The sequence below is a fragment of the Uncinocarpus reesii genome, genomic scaffold, assembly GCF_000003515.1.
Source record: "Uncinocarpus reesii 1704 scaffold_2 genomic scaffold, whole genome shotgun sequence".
Classification (NCBI taxonomy): Eukaryota; Fungi; Ascomycota; class Eurotiomycetes; order Onygenales; family Onygenaceae; genus Uncinocarpus; species Uncinocarpus reesii.
In genome coordinates, this window is record NW_003052499.1 from 3964745 (window position 1) to 3981515 (window position 16771).

Consider the following 16771-nt stretch of genomic DNA (forward strand, 5'->3'; position numbering starts at 1 on the left):
ATGGTTAAGCGCTTTCTTTGCGGGCGCACGCACCCACTCTGCAGGGAGAATCCGAGCCAGCTTGGGGACGGGGCGAAGTGCCTTTGGTATCTCACGCGCGTGTGCTTCATGTGGCGTAAACACGTTGTACGAGTGGAGGGACATGCTTCAATCACGCAGCATCTGTGTCACCCGAGTCAACATCAAGGGAAATGATCTTCCGGCTGGAGCTGGAGATCCCAACGCTAAATGATTGAAGTTTTCGATTGGTCACATTCTGGGTTTTCCGAAGAGTTAGTTAACGATTCCTAACAAGCTGCTGTGTTGGAAATAACGGCAATTGGTCGTCCGAGGACTCTCTTCAGAAATGCTGTGGGCTCTCAACTGGCTCCAGGAAGAAAGGAAGAATGATAGTTACTCCGTACACAGAAATAATAGAGCCTTATTGGCTGAATCTTGTACAAATTGGTTGATTAGTTAGCTAATCTATCAAATTTGACGAAACTGCTTGAGAACACAGAGCAACTCTACAAGCAGGGCATCCTGACCTAGTTCGGCCCCTGGTTTGGAGACGCTAGGAGGCTAGGAGGCTAGGAGGCTAGGAGGCTAGGAGGCTAGGAGGCTAGGAGGCTAGGAAGCTAGTTACAGTTCGCCGGAGCTGTCTTCCTCAAACAAAGCATTGGCCTGATCCATCACAAAAATCACTTGGCCCTAAAGAAACCAAGGATGGCAACTCTGGTTAGTGCTCGGGGTGATTCATTGCCAGAGGCAACAGCAGGGCCGCCTGATACAGCATGGCTTCCCTCGCGGGAAGGACAAGCCTCTGCTGTGCCACCAGTGCCAGCAAGGAAAGATTCGTTCCGCAAAGGCTAGATTTCACCGAAGGCTTGCAGCAAACGTTCAATACTGTCGACGACAGCACAAACGCCTGTAGGCCCGGGTAGGGCTTCAAGGGATTACAGAAAAACCGTGTCAGGAAGGCCAAGAATTGTTGAAGTTTTGGTTTGAGGAGGCCATTGTGATCGCGAGACTACTTCCTTTCATAAGATAAGTATGGACCAAGACTTACTTTCGCGAGCAAGTGCATAAGGGAAGGTGTACTTACATGCTCTTGTATATATATATAAACTAAAGCCCAGGACCCCAGGACCCCAGGAACCCATGGAAGGGAAAATAATCAGTGATTTGCCAGCACCACCCTCGATGCTGGGATCAACAAGTTTCGAAGCTGATAATTTTGTCAGGAATCCGTGGATTCTGTATTTATCGGTCGACAACCTTGTAGTTAGTTGAAGCCGTAGGTCGATAAAAGCAGCTCTGAGAGGGTTGATGTGACGCATTGGCCATCACCACTATTGATATCTCCCTCTCTTTGATCAGACTTTGTACACCACTATTTTAGGTGTCTAGGTTGACAGAGAAGTCATACTAGGGCTCTTCGTCGACGGATGGTCGGAGATAGGCGTTGTCCGAGCCATCAACCTCGTTGGCATGTAAAAGAACGCGCCTAGATGAGGATATTTATAACTAATGGTGATGGGTATCCCGCCGGTACAAAAAGCTCGGGTACGAAGGATTGTGATTGAGAAGGATACCGGGTTTGAATATATTATTTGGGGTGGCGGCAAGGAGGCCTCGATCCTATGCAATTTCATTAATACCCCAAACACGTTAAAGCGCATTCATTTGAAATGACTCTCACCCATTTTGGTCCAGTACAAGTACATGAGCCTCATCAACGGGGTTTGACCTCAAATACTGCTTGTGCCATGAGTGCCATGAGTTGACTGAGGTCAATGTTGGAATGCCTTTCGTTTCCCACCGCCTCCGATGTTGCGAAACAATATATCTCGGACTGATGGCCAGCCTGTTGCTGACCCCATATATTGGCTCCCATATGCAACATACTGAGCGTGTGCTCACAGACGGGTGGCTCTCTTGACCATGGCTTCAAGAGGGGGTGTTTTATACACAGCGGCTTTTGAATGCATAAGAACATTTCTTAGTGGTAGTTTTAATCGAGCGACGTTTCCCGGTATATTTTTAAGAAGCATATAGCTATGCAGTCCGCCAGCCATTAATCTAACTTGACTTGGTGAAGGTATAACTATGCACGTCATTAGCTTGCTCAGGATTTCAGGTCAACGAGGAGACAAGGCTTGTTTCATTAACCCACCTATTGAAAAGAGAATGAAGATGCTAGGTTTATTCTTAAAAACCATGGTTTACCGTGTTAGATAGTATTGTTTTTGTGGATGACCAGCACGGAAAACGTAGAAGACACATGATTGGGCTCTAGAGAGCCACTCATGTATGGTTAGAAAGAGGAATGGAAAGGAAAGAGGAAGAAGAAGAGTGGGAGGTGAGGAGGTTTATATAGCCCTTGCCGAGCACGCCCGCTGAGGTCACAAAGTGAAGTCAAGTTAGCAGGTGAGAAGCAAGTGACTTGCTTCACCAGTGAATGAAAGGGGTAACTGAGTGGAAAGGGGCTGTCTCGTTGATCAAGCAGTCCTATATGTTCACTTAGTTTGACATCTCACCAACTGTAGTCACTAGGGCCATGCGATTGGATCAATGGCATAACCAGACTGTGAATGAATAGAATTCGGTGATAGCGCTCTCGGGGAGGGTGAGGAAATCCCGAGGAGCTGAAAAAAATTACCATTCATTTCTGAGCTTTTTTTAGTGGTGAATAGTAACAGGAGAAAAAAAACACTCTTTTCGGTTCTTCACGCGAGATAGGCACCAAGCATAGCCATCCCCAAGCCCAACATACTCATTGAGACACCGGTTTTAGCACTAGCACCAGTTTCAGTCACCATCGGTGCTGTACCGGTCGTACTGGAGTTGCATCATCATCATCATCAATCAAAATGTAATTCCTCACTAGACCCGTTCCATTTCCAACATTATAAATCTGCTGGGTCGTGCAAGTGCCAAATTGGAGAATATAACACTCTGGATCTGGGAGTGGCGGAACCTCATTCTTAACCTGGAAGGTTGTCGATGAGCCGGACGTGCTGTAGGTAACCTCCCTCGCGGTGTCGATTTCACCGGTGGCGATATCTCGGTTGGAGTGAACGCGGGTAAACAGTTCATATGCGGTCTCCGGTTGATAAGCAGGAACTTGAAGGCCCGATTGGTAAATTCTCGAGAATGAGAAGTTGCCGTACTGTCGGACTTGTCCTCCAATGTAAGAGTCATTCGTATGGATATCAGCATACCCCGCGGCCCTGAATCTATCTGAGTCGGAATATTCAACCGCCAAGCTAACATCCTCGCCTCCAATCCAGTTGCACGCGTAATCCCTATCTCCATAAATCAGAGCAACTTTGACCCCTGAGTCCAAGAGATAACCAATATCCCCGAGATACCCGCGGGCATCGGTCCTTATATAATCTCCAGTCGCCCCAAAACCAAGATAGCCGCCCCGGGCTAGCGAAGTGAAATTGACGGGAACACCCATCGCTTCTTGCACATGAGCTTGACTCAAATACCCCAGATAGTAATTTGGGGGGAACGGGTCGACAGCAAGGTGGCCGATATCGTAGTATCCTCGCCCGCCCTGAAGATAATAGCCTTCTAAACGCGGGACGGTGCGGCAAGCTTCGTTGATAGTGTCATTGTGCCCATACATGTTTGGATCTCCTTCGGCGGCGAGCCTTCGGCAATTGGCGATCTTTTCTCGATTGCCACCAGGCCCGTCGAAGTCCTGAATGGCAGTGTTGTAGACGGTCTCGTTAATCAGTTGAATCCCATAAGTATTGTTATAGGAGTATCGGGGGTAGGACAACGCTTGAGTAAGGTAATCGATACATCCGTTAATTATGCCAAGAGAGTCAAAGTTGATGATATGCTTTTGGCCCTCAGTAGTGATTGTACCGTTCCTGATCCTTTCATTCTGATCAAGGACAAAAGCGCTGAACGCTGGTCCATAGCGACCGCCATAGGTCTCAGTCCACATACTAACCCTATCGTTATTGGATTTATACTCTGGGAATTCCTGGAACCACACCTGTGCGAAATGCCATAAAGAGCGCGCGGCGTTCATGGTAGTGTTCGCAGAGAAATTTCCGTTCTGGGTGCTAGCCGTGCCAACGAAGAACGTATTGTTTTGCTCTGGCACTCCATCTGAATAATCGGTCGGCTGCAACTGTTGAGACGGGCGGATCGATCTGGTGTTCACAGAGACGTTTGTCACCGTGTCATAGCTGAAACCAACTTGATTCGGCTGATCAATGTACAGCATGTTGACCTTATTATTCCAAGACCAAGGATTCGGAGTTGTCGTACTAGAGTCGTTGTTAACAGAGCAGGGGCCATGTTCCTGGAACAATCCGATCATTGAGGATGACCCAGGTCCGCCGTTTATCCATATTGTCAACGGGGCATTCTCAGGATCGTTGCGGGCTTCAAAGTACCAGAAAAATGTATTGATGTCATAATTCTGATAGACGTCCACGCCATCCAACGAATGCGGTGGGAGGTGAACGTAACCGGTGAATGATCTGACTCCTTCAGTGGTCTCGCAAATATTGGTCTGAACCCGTTTGGTTAGCTGAGACGCTCGACTCAAGAACCAACAAAAGCAGAGTTGAAACAGCCCATACCTGTTTGTATGATAATGTTACGCCTTCTTGGAATTTGGACTCCACAACCGTCAAATCCTTTGGTGTGGGTGGAAAATACTTCGCAGCGACAGTATGCGCTAGCAGTAAGGGAATCGAAAACTGCGTGCATACGCGCATTGTGAGCGGTAGTTAGACTCTTCTTTGGAACCACAGCCCTTCTATCAAGCCGCACAAATTGGGAAAAAGAGGCGCCAATCTTGGCACTTTGAAGCGGCTGTCTGAGAGGAGATGCAACCCAGCAACTACCTGGGACGACCGGCATATTTGAATAAATATCGAAGAATGCATCCTGCTCCAGCTCTCAAGCGATAGCAAGGATTGCTCTCCATACGGCACAAAAGCGCCGATCCATCCCTCAGACATCGTCCACAGCACAAGACCTCATGGGCCAGAAAACATGCAGTACTGAGAAACTAATTAGTAACGTAGGAAGTGAGGTAGTATAACTGTTGGTAGAATCCCGGGTCGCAGCATTGGCCCCGTTTAAATTTGCGAGTTGGACCTGGAGCGGAGGCAGCTTAGCACTGCGGATCGTTGTAGCGAGCAGCTGCCATTCCCGCCGGGGAACTGGTCTGCGGAAACCCCGCCTTAAGGTCGCATCGTATATGATGCTTGACGTGCGGAGGAAAGAATTGCGGAGCTAACTGTTAGGAATTTGTGGGAACCCAGTCGTCGTTGAAGGGCGTCTAGCTTGAGCATCAAAAACATGCTGAGGAATGCAAGGTCAAGAATATCAGGACCACTAAAGTTGGAATAACCCCGTGGACTTCCAAAGCAAAGGGTTTCTTTCAGTAGTTTTGCAGGCCATTGAATCCCTGTTTGCAGGAAATGTGCTCCCGGGTTGTGGGTAGCGCCGGGTTGGCTTGCGAGGATTCACAGCACATCGACATAGACTGAAGAGCTTTTATCAGCGGCATGGAGATTTTCTGGAAGACTGACCAAAATTCAATTAAAACAAAGGGAAAAAGGGAATAGAAGAGAGAGAGTGAGAGAGAGCAAAAAAGTTACAGAAATAAGTTAAAAAAGAGATCCCAAAGCCAGATCCAACGGCCAAGACCCCAACCCCAGCTAAAACGATACTGCAAACCCTACATCCCAACGCAGAACAGGTATTTGACCCTAATCTGAGCCACGTCGTAAACGATGTACTCGTTGTAACGAAGACACCGGTACTCGTCGTCATCATCGCGGTTGCGGGGGGCACCCGTGGTGTCGGGCATCAGCACACCTGCAAGATCCTCATGCACGCAGCCAGCATCCTTCCAGCCATATGGAATAACCTCTCCCATGCCCAATGTGGCCAACTTATTTTCCTTTTTAACAAGCTCGGCTGCACCAGAATTGCTATTGTTCAGTTCCAACATCGGGTTGCCAAGTTCAACGTCACAAAGGAGTAACAGGCCTGTGTTATCACTGTTGTAGGCACAGCAGTAGTTGGCGGATTTACTGGAAATGTCTGCAAAGTAAACACCTTTGCCAAACATATAACCGTTCACTGGCGCTTCGGGGGGTGCAATGCGCAACCCCTGGCTTAAGATACCACCAAAGTTGGTGGTACGCGAACCATGCCATAAGAGGCGGCGGTTGCTGTTTCGGATGTTGGCGTACGGTGAGTTCAGGTAGCGGTCGGTTTCACCGTGCCGTTCAACTCGGAAAATATATTTCAACTACTGCAATTAGCTTTTGGTCTTCAAGCTGGAATATTGGAGCCATCGGGGTTTGTTGGATTCGAACCTTGTAATTAAGATAATGAGTATCACCGTGGGTTTTGATCAGATAATCGGCCAACTCCTTATACTCCGTGGAGGCAGGGTCCACTAAAGTCCAACGAATGTTAGCATCCTGAGCAATGCGAACGAGCTCTGTGGCTTACAAGGTTCCATTTCCTTCAAGTTAAGGCCGGAAAACTGCCGATCAAGTACGTGAACAGGGTCAACCGAATTGTTCTTCTTCGAGCCTTTCAAGATTTCGTTTGCTATCTCCATGTCGGTCAATGCCTCGAGAAGTCCAATTTCCTTCTTGATCATCTGCTCGTTGTTGATCAAGGGTATACGGCCTCGACCAAGAGCGTGCGGTATCACTGTAAAATACTGATTGTTGACTTGATCGAGAGACAGACCGTTTGCAATCTGCTGCCTGCTACTTACCATATCCGAAAGGAGTTTTAGGAGTTCAAATCCCTTTTGGAGAGTCCGCTTGCTCAATTTTCCGAGCGGTAGTTTGTTCGCGTCATAATCCATGGTTGCCATAGTATTCGCCCAGAAGGCTTGATTGAAAATAAGGCCAACAACGTGCTGTACCGGCAAAGGAAGCGTGCATTCAGCGGTTTTCACTTCAATCTCCTCTTCGGCATCCTCTTCGCCGAAAGTCTTTGCCTTCTTCTTGGGCTGCTCTTCAGATTCATCGTCCGTCTCTTCATAATCGCGCTCGAGGAACATGTATTTACCGGCTTTTGCGTTTTCAAATCTGTCTTTCCAGGCTAGGCCGGTCTTGTCTCTAAATTTCTTCTCAAAAGTGGCTATGGCCTTCTTCAAGTCCAGTCCGTTGAATGCAGAGGTTTGCCCGTCTTCTCCTACTCTTCCCCATCGTGTCCAGGTCAAATACTTGTCGCTCTTGTTATTAGGCTCAAGTACTTGAATAAAGTAGAACTTATTGTTGTTGTTCATCCGGTTTGTTTGATTCAAGGCGGCGTCATAGATAAGACCGTCAGGGTCAACGTAAACATGATATTTACCTATAAGCTAATTGTTAGGGTCGCCACATTGTAGCTGGAGGCAAGAAGGTATACCTTTATTCGGGCAAAGTGCATCCACAAGGATATTCTGCTTTTTTGGCGGAGTCTTTTGTGCGTCTTTTTGTTTTTTTGCTGGCGGCTGGCTATCAGCCTTTGCAGTATCGGTCGTGTCAGTGGCCGTAGCGTCTAACGTGCGTTTATTGCCTTTCTTGGTGGTTTTTGCCTGAGATTGAGACTGCGGTTGAGATTGTGGCTGGGGTTGGGACTGGGCCTGGGCCTGGGACTGGGATTGTGCCTGAGAATTTCGGGCAGAGCGCCTGGGATTCGCGGCAGGCGTGGCATCAGTGGTCCCATTTGATGTGGGAGCTGGTGCGGCTTGCGAGCTCCGCAGAGTAGACCAGAGGTAATCAGCCTCCTTCTTGCATTTCTTCGACGCAATCGAGTCAAGCAGCCAGTCCACGGATACGACATCAACGTTGTTGGAGGCCGCTTGTTTATCTAATTTCACATAGGAATCGGTTAGCTACTTGTCTCCCGTCACAACTAATGCATGTCGGCGCATTTGCTGTGATTCGCAAAAGGGGGTCGACACCTACTTTTCGTCCCGTTATTCTCGAATTCCTTTGCGCTACTGATCAGATGAGTGCAATCATCTGTCACCTTCGCACTAAAGGTCCCCCCATGCGTTTCTACCAAAGACTTCAAACTTGCTGTAGTGAGGAACCCAAGTCACTTAGCAAATCGAGCCCAAAACAGTTCCTCCATGAGTACTGACCGTGCGTGTGACCTGAAAACGTGCCGCTTAGAACAATTGTTTTATTCTTGAAGATTGCAGCCATGGTGGGAGGATTAAAAATAAGAAATCCGAAATAAAATATAAATAGATTCGATAGGAGTAAAAACAAGATAAATTTTAAAGACGAGAAATACCTCTGGTTACCTGGGAACGCGACACAATCGAACACAATTGAGACAACACAGGCGCATGGCAGCAACCGACGGAGGAAGAGGGTATTTTCGACGCAAGGAAAGAGGTTGCTCTGCGCATTGCCGAAATATTTATACCCGGCGCGGGACGTCACCAACCTTAGATGTGCGATCAGCGCGAGCTCTCCTCCACTGCTGCAGCTCCAGCTCACCCAGAAATCCAAAACCATCAACACCAGGCTGCAGCGCGCGCTGATTGGCCGGCGCCACGTTGCTGACTGGCTTATATAAGCAGCCCCTTAAACTCCGCAAACGCCGAGCCGCCGATATGCTTAGTCATGCACGCTTCGGGACTAGCGTGCGTGCAGGGGACCCACTATTCAGGCACCAGGCAGAGCCGCATCTCGCTTGCCAGGCAGAAACAGACAGGCAACAAGGGTTGTCTTTATCAAAGGGTCCCATTTTGGAGTTGAGTTGATATGATCACAGACTTTAAGAGACGTCAGGCCTAGTTGTCCCGCCACCCCGTTCCACCGATCCCCATGAGCGCCAGGTAACTAGTTAATGCAGCAGTCCGAGACCCAAGAGACATCAACCATGAACTCGTAAGAAAAAAGAAAAGGAATAAGAAAATAGGGTCTCAAGCAACCTGACAACGTAGAAATAAAACGTGCTTGTATCTTTGAATCGAAGGGGCATTACAAATATATAATAGGCATAGGAAAAGTGTACCAAGATACTCCGTAATGATTATTCTTTCGCCGTCTCTGGCTTTAAATCCTGATCTGTCTTCCCAGCATCAGAAGGCGAGGCGGGAGCGGAATGAAAATCGTCTTGCTCCGTTGACTGCCCTCGAGCTTCCAAGACCTCATCGGTCTGCGACTCCTCAGAACGAAGCTTTCTCAGCCGATTCTGTATCTCGAGGACAGCAGTGTCTTCGTCAATTGGGGAGATGGATGACAGGGTGGCAGAGTCGTCGATCTCAGAGTGGGTGGAGATCGGGGAATTCACGCGTTCACTATTGCGTTGAGGGAGCGGAGGGGGGCTTCGTTTTGGGATGGTAACCAGTCGAGCTTTGGCGAACGACGCTGGCGTCGGTTTGCTAACATTGGGGATGCTGTGGTCTGACAGGTTGATGCGCCGTGCCGGGCCATGTTCCAAATCCTTTTCATTGTGCGTGATTTCCTGGTAGAGATCCTCTGTTTCGGCGGTCGAAATGCGGATTGGAGAATTAAAATCCTTTAGACTCCTGGAAGAGCCTGGGCTCACTGGCGAACGGTCGTCACGGTCAGAAGCAAAGTCGTCAGTCTGAGTACCTCGATCCACGCTTGTAAAGCTGTGGAGACTATTTCGCACACTCGACCTCCGTGACCCGGTTGCGCTCCATCTCGAGGAATTCGGACTGAATGAAACTGGCCGGAACTCGAATGTGTCCATGTTCGGTAGTCGACGGGAGCCGGCCTCCCTGATCATGATTCCCTCTCTTTCCAGCGCTTTGACACCGTATGGATCTGGGTCTTCGTTATCAGGGATGCCGAACGTTCCCGTTGCGTCAATCTCCGCGTCGCCTGGCGACTCTCCAGGAGAAGGTAGCATTCCTTCATCCACGTCGCTGTCACCCTGGGCGGCTTTTAGCGTTTGCATCAGCATTTGGATCGATGTTGGCGGACGTTTCGACTTCCCCGCCAGTATATCGCTCGCGGATATACGCTCTCCGTAGAACCGCTCATTCTCGTCAGACCTCTCTATTACAATAGTCCCGTCCAGTTGTACGCCTGCGTAGAAACCCCGACCCTTCATATAGGTCCATACCGGAGCTTGTCGCTTGTGTATCTCCGTCTCCAAATTACCACCGGCGCCGATAGGTCCAGCCGACGCAGCAATCTCGCCCCCAAGTGTGCAACGGACAGCTTTAAAAGCTTCCAAGGCCTTGTAGGTATTGATTACCACGACGCAGTCGTAGATATCCACACCTGCGAGAAAGCCCAGCGCAGCCGTATGCGTCATGATTCCAGACGGCGGGCTCCATTCACCCGTCTCTTTTATTCTTCCAAGTAAAACGCCGCTGCCTCCGGATCCGCTGACCCAAAGGCCGGTTCTCATGGTTGTAAAGATAGCCAGACCCTTCGCCTGCTTGATCACGGATGCGGGAATCTTCTTCACCACCCGTTGTTTGCCGCGCGGAACTCCCTCTTTCTGTCGACCTTCATTCTGTTCGTCGATCTCTTCGTAGAACCCATCCTTGCAAAAGCTCCGCAATATTCGCGCGGATTTCTCACTTTCCAGATCCAGACTCGTCGGCCAGAACGCTTCGGCGCCAAGTTTGTTCGATAAACGATTTATCGGCGGACCAAGCTTATCGAGAGTGTGCCATGCCTTGTCGAAGCCTCGTTTGGAGTAGACCTTGGCCTTTTCCCACCTCTTTTGGTTGGGCGTCGCCATTCCGCGATATGCTGTAGTTATCCTACCAGGTCTTCAGGAGGAGTATAGATCGTGGAGGAGCAAAGAAACATTTCAAACTTAGCATAGCGAGCGAAAGATCCGTAGCCAGCAAAAGTTCTTCCCAATTCTTGATCCGTGCTCTTCGACGTGCAGCAACTAGTTGCTTCCGAAACGATCGACACAAAAAGACAGTTTCTTTTGCCGTCGTAGGAGAAAGCAAAAGAAAAAGACGGCAACGAAACCTAGACGAGTTTTTGAGCTGGCTCGGAGATCCTCAGGAAATAAACTGCCCATAGAGTTTTCGTCCTGCAAATTGGCTTGCATGTCCCACCGAATGAATGCAAAGGCAAGGCCAGGATCGTTGAGAGAACCGAAGCGCCTGTCTTGAAGTTAACGGGGGCCTTCATTGTTCCCAACTTCATGCGTCCCCCGCTGCCTATTATTAGTTTTCCTGGTACGGGAAAAGCAAATTTTCCTGGGCTGGCCATGCGTCATTGCTCAAGTATCGGGTACATGGGCGACGGACGGCAGCACTGGCAGCCATCGGGGTATCAGCTACCTCTGGTCCTTGGGCCTGGTCGGTCGAAGCCCGGGTGAACCAGCTTCTCGAAGTTGTTGGGTGGCGCAGGGCTCAGGATAAACAAGCCTTCAGAAAGCATGTCATGCATGATCCGATCAGCGACTGGTGGTAATGGACTCCCAGCTGCAGCTCGTTTCATTTGTGTCGAAGGTACGTTTGACGGGCCCTGAAGGAAAGATAACCTGGGCATCTCTCTCCACAGGCCAGAGCACTTTCGGAGAGTCCCCAGCGTTCCGAAGCCGCTGTGAAACATATTTTGGACCCCAATGTGTGCCGGTTGACATCAAGGCCAGATGGCGCCCTTCTTGGCGATGGAGTTCCCCTTGCCGGCGGCTGCTGATGTACAGACGAAACACGGCCTTTTGTTCTGATCTGGAAATGCTGTTTCTTCCAAGCTCTGTGCCTCACCAAGGTGTCGCCAAAACACGCCACATTTTGGTTGTTCCCTGGTTTCATCCTGCATGAATATGCTTGCTCTTTAAACAATTCAAGTTGATGCTTGTGAAGTGAAGGCCCTTGGCGTTTCACTCAGTGCAACATGTGAAATATGATACTATAGATTTGGACCATTTTGCTGTGGAACATAATACAGATTGCTTCGAGGTATCTATAATAATTCTGGACTCGTGTTTTAACATCTTCAAACCCCAATCGCGGCCGAAACGCTTCTATACTCATTCCAGCTCTGCGTACATCCAAAAGCAGTTGATCCTCCGAGAGACTCAAAGGAAATTCACAGAGCACCGAGCTCCTTCAAGCGGCTAATGAGGCCATCAACATCCTCGACTTTCCCTCCGCCTTGTCTCGCCGGGGGTTCTATCAACCGCATAAGTGTTTGTCGATCACCAAGATTGGAGGGAGTCTAGAGAGGCTCCAGAGTTAGGGGTAGGGATTTCGATGAATCTTACCTGTAACCTTCAATGTCTTCAACCTCTTCGTGTTGTCAAGTTCGAAATCTCCCAAAGTCTTCTTCTCCAGTGGCTTCTTCTTCGCTTTCATGATATTAGGCAAGGTGGCATATTTCGGCTCGTTTAATCTCAAATCCGTCGTAATGACCATTGGCAATTTTGCCTTTAGCGTTTCCACACCACCGTCGACCTCCCTTGTAACTTCAACGGAGCCTTCCGCATCCTTCACAGTAACCTTGCTGGCCTGCGTCGCTTGAGGCCAGCCCAACAACCCAGCAAGCATCTGGCCCGTCTGACCTTGATCTCCATCGATTGCCTGCTTCCCTAGGAAAACCAGGTTGATGTTTTCCTTCTCGACAACCTTCTTCAACAGCTTCGCAACAGTCAGCGGCTCCAGCCCACCATCGTCGGAGCCACTCTTGCCCTCAGGAACGTCGACCAGTATAGCTCGGTCGGCGCCCATGGCCATTGCGGTGCGGAGAATATCCTGGCATTTGGGTCCGCCCGCGGAAAGCGCAAGGATATCTTCGACTTCCATAGGGCCTTTACGTCTGCGCAGATCCGCGGCTTCTTCTAACGAGAGCTCATCGAATGGGTTCAGGGAATGTTTTACGCCTGTTTCGACGCCCGTTTGTGTCTTGTTAATGCGGGGTTTGATCTGAGGCATGGAGGTAAACACATTAGTCCCATGGCTTAAAAGCAAAAGCCACATATAGTCCCCCGGAGTAGTTAGAGATACTCTGACCCCCCAAAACGGGGGAGCAGGGCAATTGGCACAACAACTCCGACTATCTTTCAAGATACCGTCGAGGCAGGGAAGCCGGAAGAGATTGAACCCACCGCAAAATCGATCACCCGCTTTACGGGTACTAATATCCGTAGAGCATTGGCCATTATAACAATGTGTACTTCGATCCCCCACTATTAACAACAGATCTTTGCGTTTCCAAATGAGCTTTTCGTGTCTTTTATCCAACCCTCAGCGATTCTTCAGAGCGGGAATCCGCCGTCAAGCTATGACCGGAATGGAACAACGAAAGCCCATTGCCAAGCCCTGTCGGCGGTTGTCCGATTCTAGCCACACGTGCCTCAAGAGCCGAAGGTTTCCGAAAAGCCGAAAATCGGGCCAAGGGACTTGATGTCGGACTATCACGAAGAAACAGCTGCAAGAACTTGAAATGACAATACAAACAGAGAATCAAGGGCTGGTTTATAAATCTAAACACTTGATCTATCCGTTTGAATAGCACAATATAACCAAATCACCAGGTCTCCTGTCTATATCGTCCCACCTTTTCCATGTCCATCAGGTACTTTTCTGCCTCCTGACGATTAGACCCAGGCTTCTCAAACGTTTCGATCAATGCCTCCCTCACCGCCTGGGGCATCCGTCCAGACGACCCGCAAATAAAGACCGTTCCTTGCAAATCGTGCAGCACGTTGAAGAATTGGTCTTTCTTCTGCCGGATCACGTCCTGAACATAGTGCTTTTGCCTTTGATCCCTGGAAAAGGCCGAGAGAACGGTAAGATCAAGCGTCTCCTTGAGCTCCTCCCAATCCTTCTCGAAGAAAAAGTCTGCGCCTCTGTTGCGGCCACCGTATAGTAGAATGATAGGTCCAATTGGCAGCGGAGAATTTGAGCCGTACTTGTGGCGATATGCCTCCGCCAAAGCCGCTTTTTCCCACAGGAGAGATCGGATAGGCGCGACCCCCGTCCCTGGCCCTATCAGCACAGAAGGCTCCAGGAGCTGCTTTGCGGAAGGATTAAGGCCGCCTCGATGGAGTTGAACTTTCAAAGTGCTCCCTGGTTGGAGTATGGCAAGATATCTTGTGCATATACCCTCACGAATCTTCTTTATGACAGTTTGATATTTGACGATGGCCACTAACAGGTCGAACCTTGTTTCTCCGTCAGCTGTCCTCTTCAATTTTCCACCGCTGGCGATGCTGAACTGACGCCCACGCAAAATGGGGAAAACTGTACAAGCATTCTGCCAAGGTATTTTGATGGTGTCGAATTCATATAAAACTTCTAAGATACTCCGTCTAGACCGTGTGGCGTAATCATAATATTCATCAATATATTCTGGGTTAGTAAATTCTAGGAGTCGTTCTTTATGCATTGCATCGGTGGTAAAGTGGGCTACTTGGGAAAAGAAGGATCGACGGGGAATCGCCATGATATCTAAATAGTTAGTCAGTAATTCACGCAGTGTAAATCCGGGGTTATCCTGCAGAAACGGTGTGGGTGGGGGCATAGATGACGGCGACGACGGGTCCCTGGGGGCAAAGCATAACGGAACATCGGCGTCGGTTTCCCATCCCATCAGAGATATGAGCGCATCTACATCGTCTGAAAAGTTTTTTGGTGTTATATGAAGAACGTCCCCTGGGACGTACTTTAGGCATTCAGGGACCGTCAGGATAAGATGTCGAACATCCTGCCAGTGGCTTTTTGGAGTGGCACGGATATTATCAACTAGAGTCGCCGAGATGGAGTTAGGAATTGGCCGTGTATCATGATCTTGAGACTGTAAAGCAGGGTATCTTCCGGGCGCTCCCTTCCTATTCTCGCTGTCTGTTTCAAGCTGAGTTCCATCTCCATTAACTGTTTGTCCTGGCTCGCCTATACTTGGGCTCCAAGTGGTGAGAACCCATTTCGGTAGTAGTCCAACATCATCTGGTATTGGGTGCTGGCCAGGCTCCAAAGGAAATTTATCCAACAGAAATTTCCTCAAGTTTTGCGCCCAAGGAACGAAAGTGCCGTCGGTCCTGAAGAGAAGAGCTGTTAATCGATATAATGGAGTAATATCGCGGTCAATGGTAGCCTACCCTTCAGGGTGTTGCTCATCGGCCTCGCCGCTTGGGAATAACTCATTAGCCCCTAATTGAAGGAGCCGCTTATGTAGCTTCCTTGCCGCCCAATTGAATCTACCCCTTTCGTCAGATATCGCACTCCCGTCCCATTATTCATTCCAGCAGCGTACTTTGGATAAGAGCTATCTCCAAGCCCAAATATCGCGAAATTGACGTGATGCAAGTAGGTCGATGAAAGCCTTTTCAAGAGCAGAGATCGCCAAAACGTCCGTCCATTCGCAGGGAGGTCACCTTGTCCGGTAGTCGAAATGGCGAAGATGACAAAGGAATGTTCGTTCAAGGACCCCTAATCTAATATAAGTATGTAATTCTTTAACTGTGGGGTTTGCTAGCTTACTGCTTTGACCGCATCTAGCTCTGATATATAGGTATGGAAGTGAAGTCGCTCGGTCAAGCGGCCAAGCTCCTCCGCTATTTCTTGAGAGTTGCCCGTTTCAGAGGCGTAAATAACCAACGCAGTCCTCGGATTGCCATTTTCGCTGTAGGCCATTTCAGCACTCTGACCCCGAGGGCCCTTTGGTTTTCCAGCGAAGACGATCGTGTTTGTGCTCATAAAACCAGTGTAAACTGTAATTAACTAGCCCCGATGTCGGGCGATGACATCATCATTTGCCGAGACAACTTTGGAAGACAAACAGCGCAAACTTGTGATCCATCTCTCGACAGTATTATTCCTGACATCCAATGCGAAATGGTAGAGAAGGTACGGAAGTTTAAGTGTGAAAAGTAAAACACCTCCCTGAATCATGCGGTCTTAGGAGTCATAAAATACATATCACGGCTGCCGCTAGAGCTGTGATAAGGGTATCAAAAGTCATCAGAATACATCGCCATCACCGCCATCGCCGTCACCATAGTCATCTCCTTCATCGCCGGCATCAAAATACTGCTCGGCATTATAATCCCCGCCCATATCTTCCTCATCGTCCTCAAAATCGTCGTCCACAATCTCTTCCTCCCCTTCTCCCTCCTCCTCCAGTCCACCCTCGTCATCTGTGTCTCTCCGTCTATCGACATCCGATCCTTCATCTTCCCCTTCATCAACGGTCCGCCGCTTACGCGCGGCGTCCACAACTTCGTCTTCCTCGTCGTCTTCAAAGCCTCGTTTTTGACCAGCCCGTGAAAGGGCTCCGAAACCGTTCGCCCCCGGCAAACCGACGTATTTCGGATCAACCGTGGACCACAATTCTTTTGGGAAAAAATTCATTTCTATGAGAACCGCATCTCGTTAGAATTTCCTCATCCCTAGCGGAGAATAGGCAAAACACTCACCAAATGGGATTGCACTAAGTTTCGGTAGCGTCCTTGCTTTTTTCAGGTATCGCTGTCCATATGTAGCCATGCCCTGGAACGGGTCAAACTGTGACCGTTGGGGCTGGCCTCCCTTCCCGTAGGATGGCGGACCGCTAAGCACTACGTAAAACGGCCCGTCATGGATAGCCTCTCGTAGCTCCCGATAGTATTCCACTTGCGTAAGTTCCAATGGTGTGAGTGGTTTTGCGCGGGGGACTTTATATTTCTAGTCAACTCAAAGAGTCAGCCAGGACATCGGAGCTTAGTGGGGACGGAGGCTAGCTTACAGGGAATAATGGCGTGGGCGCCGTGTCGGCTTCTGCACCAGGTTCGGATTGCCATGAGAATTCCGCTCCCGGTAATCTCCTGCCTCGAGCTCCCCCACCACCACGGCGAGACA

At 49.3% G+C, this 16771-nt stretch overlaps 5 protein-coding genes across 5 annotated transcripts; all 5 read right to left on the minus strand.

Moving 5' to 3' along the window:
* Nucleotides 1–2794: 2794 nt before the first annotated feature.
* On the minus strand, nucleotides 2795–4727 carry UREG_04296 (uncharacterized protein; the record flags this gene model as incomplete). The annotated part of the gene is made up of 2 exons (XM_002544733.1): nucleotides 2795–4519; nucleotides 4590–4727. 2 exons carry the CDS (start codon nucleotides 4725–4727, stop codon nucleotides 2795–2797), a joined length of 1863 nt encoding a protein of 620 aa, XP_002544779.1.
* A 971-nt stretch (nucleotides 4728–5698) lies between these two features.
* UREG_04297 (uncharacterized protein) lies at nucleotides 5699–8183 on the minus strand (the record flags this gene model as incomplete). Its single annotated transcript, XM_002544734.1, has 6 exons — nucleotides 5699–6258; nucleotides 6484–6700; nucleotides 6758–7344; nucleotides 7399–7842; nucleotides 7941–8054; nucleotides 8120–8183. The coding sequence occupies 6 exons, from the start codon at nucleotides 8181–8183 to the stop codon at nucleotides 5699–5701; spliced, it is 1986 nt and encodes a 661-aa protein (XP_002544780.1).
* An 838-nt stretch (nucleotides 8184–9021) lies between these two features.
* On the minus strand, nucleotides 9022–10713 carry UREG_04298 (uncharacterized protein; the record flags this gene model as incomplete). The annotated part of the gene is made up of 1 exon (XM_002544735.1): nucleotides 9022–10713. The coding sequence occupies one exon, from the start codon at nucleotides 10711–10713 to the stop codon at nucleotides 9022–9024; it is 1692 nt and encodes a 563-aa protein (XP_002544781.1).
* Nucleotides 10714–12026: 1313 nt separating this feature from the next.
* Nucleotides 12027–12868, minus strand: UREG_04299 (electron transfer flavoprotein beta-subunit; the record flags this gene model as incomplete). Its single annotated transcript, XM_002544736.1, has 2 exons — nucleotides 12027–12109; nucleotides 12202–12868. The coding sequence occupies 2 exons, from the start codon at nucleotides 12866–12868 to the stop codon at nucleotides 12027–12029; spliced, it is 750 nt and encodes a 249-aa protein (XP_002544782.1).
* Nucleotides 12869–13463: 595 nt separating this feature from the next.
* Nucleotides 13464–16420, minus strand: UREG_04300 (uncharacterized protein; the record flags this gene model as incomplete). Its single annotated transcript, XM_002544737.1, has 6 exons — nucleotides 13464–14973; nucleotides 15189–15364; nucleotides 15416–15645; nucleotides 15715–15817; nucleotides 15905–16287; nucleotides 16351–16420. 6 exons carry the CDS (start codon nucleotides 16418–16420, stop codon nucleotides 13464–13466), a joined length of 2472 nt encoding a protein of 823 aa, XP_002544783.1.
* Between the last annotated feature and the right edge of the window lie 351 nt (nucleotides 16421–16771).